The sequence below is a fragment of the Lontra canadensis genome, unplaced genomic scaffold (assembly GCF_010015895.1).
Source record: "Lontra canadensis isolate GAN:19392208 unplaced genomic scaffold, GSC_riverotter_1.0 scaffold9, whole genome shotgun sequence".
Taxonomy (NCBI): Eukaryota; Metazoa; Chordata; class Mammalia; order Carnivora; family Mustelidae; genus Lontra; species Lontra canadensis.
The window spans coordinates 15,766,896-15,775,288 of record NW_022631003.1 but is presented as its reverse complement, the minus strand read 5'-3'; the positions used below and the strand labels follow the sequence as shown (position 1 = coordinate 15,775,288).

The window sequence follows — 8,393 nt, the reverse complement described above, 5'->3', positions numbered from 1 at the left end:
TTTTTCTGTGTTTTCTACACTTAAAAACCAAGGACAAAGGAAGATTCCAGGAAACCTGCAGATGTTTACTGTTGAACCTGAAAACATTTCTCAATCCCACTTACTGTCACTTTTCTCATGTAAGAATCTGCATAGTGAGAGTCATGTTTTCCAAGGCCCTAACCTGTCTTACAATTTTCCCTTTTGGCTATTGCTTTAATAAACACCCAGATGTGCTATTTTACAGATCATAAGGCCTATCAAATATGCTCCTCTTATGCTCTGTATCCCACATGTTGCCTTGGACCCTGGCTTTCGGAGCTGAGCTCAAGATCTTTGTCAAGCTGGGCTATGGCAGACATAGCTCCCCCAGTCTCTCAGCTGGAAGGAGTAGGGGAGAGTTGTGGCTCACCCTCAACCTCCAGGAGACTTTGCTGGCACAGCTGGACTCTTCTGGGCCTGCTGTGGAACCGGGTAGGAGGGAAAGTAGCTACAAAGACAGATCAACTATCAAAGCATTTGAAAAAATGTAACTCAAGAGAGAGGCCAAAACCTGACTTCTTTATTCAGGATATTAACGCAGGCTTAAAAGATGAAACAGAAATACCTGAACAATTAGTTCCAATTTCTTCTCTTTCCGAAGAGCATTTGGAAAACTTAATTAAGAAATTGCAGAAAGCAAGTGAAGGTTTGAACTCTACACTTAAAGATCAAATTATGTCCCATCCAGCATTGCATGATGCCCTTAATGACCCTAAAAATGGTGATTCTGCAACCAAACACCTGAAACAGCAGGCTTCTATTTTAGGTAACATTGAAAAATTAAAGTTACTTGGTCCAAGAAGATGCTTTGTTGAGTTTGGAGCAGGAAAGGGAAAATTATCTCATTGGGTTGATATTGCCTTAAAAGATGCTGAAAAAGTTCACTTCATCCTGGTAGAAAAGGTGACCACGAGATTCAAGGTAGATGGCAAACACAGAAAGAAAAATTCAGTATTTGAGAGACTTCAGATTGATATTCAACACTTGTGTTTGAATAAGATTCCTTTGCTAAGCAAAGAAAAACTACCTGTGGTAGGAATTGGAAAGCATCTATGTGGTGTAGCAACAGCCAGAAAGGAACATGTCAGTTCTATGCCTACAACTTTTACCTCAGATTGGTCATCTCTTCCATGCACACTGGAATATCTTGCAGTTTATTGTTGCTGAGAACAAGAGTACCCAGATTTTTCATATTGCTGATTGTTTCTGGCAAGCATGTTATTTCATTCCGTTGTAGCCATAATGTATGTAGACTCTGCATTCTAATTAAAAGAGGTTTCTGCGATTAATCATAAAAAAAAAAAGGATTGTGGGTTCTGCGGACCATCATTTGGCTCAGTCAACAGAAGAGCAAACATGATCATCAAATAGATGCTCTTGACTGATATGTAGTGATAAAAGGGCTAAAGATGTAGAAAGAGCTTGAAAACTGATTAAAATTTCATTAGTGTTGTTGATAGAGACTACTAATGAGTCCAAGTGTTTCTTTGATTTAGAGTCACGGGGCTCTTTTTTTAATTTTTAAATTTTTTTATTAACATATAATGTATTATTAGCCGCAGGGGTACAGGTCTGTGAATCGCCAGGTTTACACACTTCACAGCACTCACCATAGCACATACCCTCTCCAATGTCCATAACCCAACCACCCTCTCTCTATTCCCCTCCCCCAGCAACCCTCAGTTTGTTTTGTGAGATTAAGAGTCTCTTATGGTCTGTTTCCCTCCCAATCCCACTTTGTTTTATTTTTTCCTTCCCTACTCCCCAAACCCCCCATGTTGCTTCTCAAATTCATATCAGGGAGATCATATGATAATTGTCTTTCTCTGGCTGACTTATTTCGCTCAGCATAATACCCTCTAGTTCCATCCACGTCATCGCAAATGGCAAGATTTCATTTCTTTTGATGGCTGTGTAGTATTCCGTCATATATATATATATACCACATCTTCTTTATCCATTTACCTGTTGAGGGACATCTAGGTTCTTTCCATAGTTTCGCTATTGTGGACATTGCTGCTATAAACATTCAGGTGCATGTGCTCTTTCGGATCACTACATTTGTATCTTTAGGGTAAATACCCTGTAGTGCGATTCTGGGTTGTAGCGTAGCTCTATTTTCAACTTTTTGAGGAACCTCCATGCTGTTTTCCAGAGTGGTTGCACCAGCTTGCATTCCCACCAACAGTGTAGGAGGGTTCCCTTTCTCCACATCCTTGCCAGCATCTGTCATTTCCTGACTTGTTAATTTTAGCCATTCTGACTGGTGTGAGGTGGTATCTCATTGTGGTTTTGATTTATATTTCCCTGATGCCGAGTGATGTGGAGCACTTTTTCATGGGTCTGTTGGCCATCTGGATATCTTCTTTGCAGAAATGTCTGTTCATGTCCTCTGCCCATTTCTTGATTGAATTATTTGTTCTTTGGGTATTGAGCTTGATAAGTTCTTTATATATTTTGGACACTAGCCCTTTATCTGATATGTCACTTGCAAATATCATCTCCCATTCTGTCAGTTGTCTTTTGGTTTTGTTGACTGTTTTCTTTGCTGTGCAAAAGCTTTTGATCTTGATGAAGTCCTTGCTTCCTTTGCTTTTGGTGATGTTTCTAGGAAGAAGTTGCTGTGGCTGAGGTTGAAGAGGTTGCTGCCTGTGTTCTCCTCAAGGATTTTGATGGATTCCTTTCTCACACTGAGGTCCTTCATCCATTTGGAGTCTATTTTTGTGTGTAGTGTGAGGAAATGGTTCAGTTTCATTTTTCTGCATGTGGCTGTCCCATTCTCCCAACACCATTTGTTGAAGAGACTGTCTTTTTTTCCATTGGACATTCTTTCCTGCTTTTTCAAAGATTAGTTGACCATAGCATTGAGGGTCTATTTCTGGGCTCTCTATTCTGTTCCATTGATTGATGTGTCTGTTTTTGTGCCAGTACCATACTGTCTTGATGATGACAGCTTTATAATAGAGCTTGAAGTCTGGAATTGTGATGCCACCAACTTTGGCTTTCTTCTTCTTTTTTTTTTTTTAATTTTATTTTTTATAAACATATATTTTTTTTCCCCAGGGGTACAGGTCTGTGAATCGCCAGGTTTACACACTTCCCCGCACTCATCATAGCACATACCCCCCCCCAATGTCCATAATAACCCCATCCCCCCCAACCCCCCTCCCCCCAGCAACCCTCAGTTTGTTTTGTGAGATTAAGAGTCACTTATGGTTTATCTCCCTCCCAATCCCATCTTGCTTCATTTACTCTTCTCCTACCCCCTTAACCCCCCATGTTGCATCTCCTCTCCCTCATATCAGGGAGATCATATGATAGTTGTCTTTCTCTGATTGACTTATTTCGCTAAGCATGATACCCTCTAGTTCCATTCACGTCGTCGCAAATGGCAAGATTTCATTTCTTTTGATGGCTGCATAGTATTCCATTGTGTATATATACCACATCTTCTTTATCCATTCGTCTGTTGATGGACATCTAGGTTCTTCCCATAGTTTGGCTATTGTAGACATTGCTGCTATAAACATTCGGGTGCATGTGCCCCTTCGGATCACTACGTTTGTATCTTTGGGGTAAATACCCAGCAGTGCAATTGCTGGGTCATAGGGTAGTTCTATTTTCAACATTTTGAGGAACCTCCATGCTGTTTTCCAGAGTGGTTGCACCAGCTTGCATTCCCACCAACAGTGTAGGAGGGTTCCCCTTTCTCCGCATCCTCGCCAGCATCTGTCATTTCCTGACTTGTTAATTTTAGCCATTCTGACTGGTGTGAGGTGGTATCTCATTGTGGTTTTGATTTGTATTTCCCTGATGCCGAGTGATATGGAGCACTTTTTCATGTGTCTGTTGGCCATCTGGATGTCTTCTTTGCAGAAATGTCTGTTCATGTCTTCTGCCCATTTCTTGATTGGATTATTTGTTCTTTGGGTGTTGAGTTTGCTAAGTTCTTTATAGATTCTGGACACTAGCCCTTTATCTGATATGTCGTTTGCAAATATCTTCTCCCATTCTGTCAGTTGTCTTTTGGTTTTGTGAACTGTTTCCTTTGCTGTGCAAAAGCTTTTGATCTTGATAAAATCCCAATAGTTCATTTTTGCCCTTGCTTCCCTTGCCTTTGGCGATGTTCCTAGGAAGATGTTGCTGCGGCTGAGGTCAAAGAGGTTGCTGTCTGTGTTCTCCTCAAGGATTTTGATGGATTCCTTTCTCACATTGAGGTCCTTCATCCATTTTGAGTCTATTTTCATGTGTGGTGTAAGGAAATGATCCAATTTCATTTTTCTGCATGTGGCTGTCCAATTTTCCCAACACCATTTATTGAAGAGGCTGTCTTTTTTCCATTGGACATTCTTTCCTGCTTTGTCGAAGATTAGTTGACCATAGAGTTGAGGGTCTATTTCTGGGCTCTCTATTCTGTTCCATTGATCTATGTGTCTGTTTTTGTGCCAGTACCATGCTGTCTTGATGATGAACTTTGGCTTTCTTTTTCAACATTCCTCTGGCTATTCAGGGTCTTTTCTGGTTCCATATAAATTTTGGGATTATTTGTTCCATTTCTTTGAAAAAAATGGATGGGATTTTGATAGGGATTGCATAATACGTGTAGATTGCTTTAGGTAGCATAGACATTTTCATGATATTTGTTCTTCCAATCCATGAGCATGGAACATTTTTCCATTTGTTTGTGTCTTCCTCAATTTCTTTCCTGAGTACTTTATAGTTTTCTGAGTACAGATTCTTTGCCTCTTTGGTTAGGTTTATTCCTAGGTATCTTCTGGTTTTGGTTGCAATTGTAAATGGGATTGACCCCTTAATTTCTCTTTCCTCTGTCTTGTTGTTGGTGTATAGAGATGCAACTGATTTCCATGCATTGATTTGCTCTCCTGACACTTTACTGAATTCCTGTTCTGAATTTACTGAATTCTAGCAGGTGTGGAGTCTTTTGGGTTTTCTACATAAAGTATCATATCATCTGCAAAGAGTGATAGTTTGACTTCTTCTTTGCCGATTTGGATACCTTTAATTTCTTTTTGTTGTCTGATTGTTCAGGCTAGGACTTCTAGTACTATGTTGAATAGCAGTGGTGATAATGGACATCCCTGCTGTGTTCCTGACCTTAGTGGAAAAGCTCTCAGTTTTTCTCCATTGAGAATATTTGCTGTGGGTTTCTCATAGATGGCTTTGATGATATTGAGGTATGTACCCTCTATCCCTACACTTTGAAGAGTTTTGATCAAGAAAAGATGCTGTACTTTGTCAAATGCTTTTTCAGCATCTATTGAGAGTATCATATGCTTCTTATTCTTTCTTTTATTAATGTATTGTATCACATTGATTGATTTGTGGATGTTGAACCAACCTTGCAGCCCAGGAATAAATCTCACTTGGTCATGGTAAATAATCCTTTTAATACACTGTTGTATCCTATTGGCTAGTATTTTGGTGAGAATTTTTGCATCTGTGTTCATCAAGAATATTGGTCTGTAATTCTCTTTTTTGATGGGGTCTTTGTATGGTTTTGGGATCAAGATAATGCTGGCCTCATAAAATGAGTTTGGAAGTTTTCCTTCCATTTCTATTTTTTGGAACAGTTTCAGGAGAATAGGTATGAATTCTTTAAATGTTTGGTAGAATTCCCCTGGGAAGCTGTCTGGTTTTGGGTTCTTGTTTTTTGGGAGATCTTTGATGACTGCTTCAATCTCCTTACTGGTTATGGATCGGTTCAGTTTTCTATTTCTTCCTGGTTCAGTTTTGGTAGTTTATATGTCTCTAGGAATGCATCCATTCCTTCCAGATTGTCAAACTTGCTGGCATATAGTTGCTCATATTATGTTCTTATAATTGTTTGTATTTCTTTGGTGTTGGTTGTGATTTCTCCTTTTTCATTCATGATTTTATTAATTTGGGTCCTTTTTCTTTTCTTTTTGATAAGTCTGGCCAGGGGTTTATCAATCTTATTAATTCTTTTAAAGAACCAGCTCCTAGTTTCATTGATTTGTTCTATTGTTTTTTTGGTTTCTATTTCATTGATTCTGCTCTGATCTTTATTATTTCTCTTTTCCTGCTGTGTTTAGGCTTTCTTTGCTGTTCTTTCTCCAGTTCCTTTAGGTGTGGGGTTCGGTTACGTACTTGAGAACTTTCTTGTTTCTTGATAAAGGCTTGTATCGCTATATACTTTCCTCTCAGGACTGCCTTTGCTCTGTCCCACATATTTTCAACAGTTGTGTTTTCATTTTCATTTGTTCCCAGGAATTTTTAAAATTCTTCTTTAATTTCCTGATTGACCCATTTAGTCTTTAGTAGGGTGCTCTTTAGCTGCCATGTATTTGAGTTCTTTCCAACTTTCCTCTTGGGATTGAGTTTTACATTCAGAGCATTGTGGTCTGAAAATATACAGGGAATGATCCCAATCTTTTGGTACTGGTTGAAACCTGATTTGTGACCCAGGATGTGATCTATTCTGGAGAATGTTCCATGTGCACTAGAGAAGAATGTGTATTCTGTTGCTTTGGGATGGAATGTTCTGAATATATCTGTGATGTCCATCTGGTCCAGGGTGTCATTTAAGGCCTTTATTTCCTTGTTAATTTTTTGCTTGGATGATCTGTCCATTTCAGTGAGGGGGGTGTTAAAGTCCCCTACTATTATTGTATTATTGTCGATGTATTTCTTTGATTTTGTTATCAATTGCCTTATATAGTTGGCTGCTCCCATATTAGGGGCATAGATATTTAGAATTGTTAGATCTTCTTGTTGGAACAGATCCTTTGAGTATGATATAGTCTCCTTCCTCATCTCTTATTATAGTCTTTGGCTTAAAATCTAATTGATCTGATATAAGGATTGCCACCCCAGCTTTCTTTTGATGTCCATTAGCGTGGTAAATTGTTTTCCATCCCCTCACTTTAAGTCCGGAGGTGCATTTTGGTCTAAAATAAGTTTCTTGTAGACAGCATATTAGTGGATTTTGTTTTTTTATCCATTCTGATCACCTGTGTCTTTTGATTGGGGCATTTAGCCTATTTACATTCAGGGTAACTATTGAGAGATATGAATTTAGTGCCATTGTGTTGCCTGTGAGTGACTGTTACTGTATATTGTCTCTGTTCCTTTCTGGTCTACTACTTTTAGGCTCTCTCTTTGCTTAGAGAACCCTTTTCAATATTTCCTGTAGAGCTTGTTTGGTGTTTGCAAATTCTTTCAGTTTTTGTTTGTCCTGGAAGCTTTTTATCTCTCCTTCTATTTTCAATGATAGCCTAGCTGGATACAGTATTCTTGACTGCATGTTTTTCTCATTTAGTGCCCTGAATATATAATGCCTGTTCTTTCTGGCCTGCCAGGTCTCTGTGGACAAGTCTGCAGCCAATCTAATATTTTTACTATTGTATGATACAGACTTTTTGTCCCGGGCTGCTTTCAGGATTTTTTTTTTTTTTTTTTTTTTTTTTTGTTGTTGTTGTTGTTGTTGCTAAGACTTGTAAGTTTTACTATTAGATGACAGGGTGTGAGCCTATTCTTGCTGATTTTGAGGATAGTTCTTTGCACCTCCTGGATTTTGGTGTTTGTTCCCTTTGCCATATGGGAGAAATACTCTACAATAATTCACTCCAATATACCTTCTGCCCCCCCTCTCTTTCTTCTTCTTCTGGAATCCCAATTATTCTAATATTGTTTCATCTTATGGTATCACTTATCTCTCGAATTCTCCCCTCGTGGTCCAGTAGTTGTTTGTCTCTCTTTTGCTCAGCTTCTTTATTCTCCATCATTTAGTCTTCTGTATCACTAATTCTCTCTTCTGCCTCATTTATCCTAGCAGTAAGAGCCTCCGTTTTTGATTGCACCTCATTAATAGCTTTTTTGATTTCAGCTTGGTTAGATTTTAGCTCTTTTATATCTCCACAAAGGGCTTTTATTTTTCTAGACAGGGTTTCTCTAGTATTTTCCATGCCTTTTTCAAGCCCAGCTAGCACCCTGAGAATCGTCATTCTGAACTTTAGATCTGACATGTTACCAATGTCCCTTTTGATTAGGTCCCTAGCCTTTGGTACTGCCTCTTGTTCTTTTTTTTTTTTTTTTTTTTTTTTTGTGGGAGTTTTTCCACCTGCCATTTTATCCAGATAAGAATATATGAACGAGAGAATAAAATACTATAAGGGTATTTTTAACCAAATCAGAAGAGACTCCAAATCGTGGGAAGAAGAAAGGGAGTAAAAGGAAGTTTAAAAAAAAAAAAGAAAGAAAGAAAGAAAAAATTTTTAAAAATTTAAAAATATATATTTTAGACTGGTGAATAAAACAGAGCCACCCACTTGATTTTGGGTGTATTTTGGTCTCTTAGAAGAAACTACCTCCCAAAATTTATTTATTTATTT

General features: G+C 38.4%; 1 protein-coding gene across 1 annotated transcript; it reads left to right on the top strand.

Moving 5' to 3' along the window:
• The first annotated feature begins 330 nt into the window (after positions 1-330).
• LOC116866381 (tRNA:m(4)X modification enzyme TRM13 homolog) lies at positions 331-1,019 on the top strand. Its single transcript, XM_032855377.1, has 2 exons — positions 331-774; positions 890-1,019. The coding sequence occupies exons 1-2, from the start codon at positions 331-333 to the stop codon at positions 917-919; spliced, it is 474 nt and encodes a 157-aa protein (XP_032711268.1). The 3' UTR covers positions 920-1,019.
• The last annotated feature ends 7,374 nt before the right edge of the window (positions 1,020-8,393 follow it).

Coding starts and splice junctions, on each gene's coding strand:
- LOC116866381 (XM_032855377.1), top strand. CDS start 331: ATGGCAGACATAGCTCCCCCAGTCTCTCAGCTGGAAGGAGTAGGGGAG. Junction 775..889: donor CCAAACACCTGAAACAGCAG/GCTTCTATTTTA, acceptor TTGCCTTAAAAG/ATGCTGAAAAAGTTCACTTC.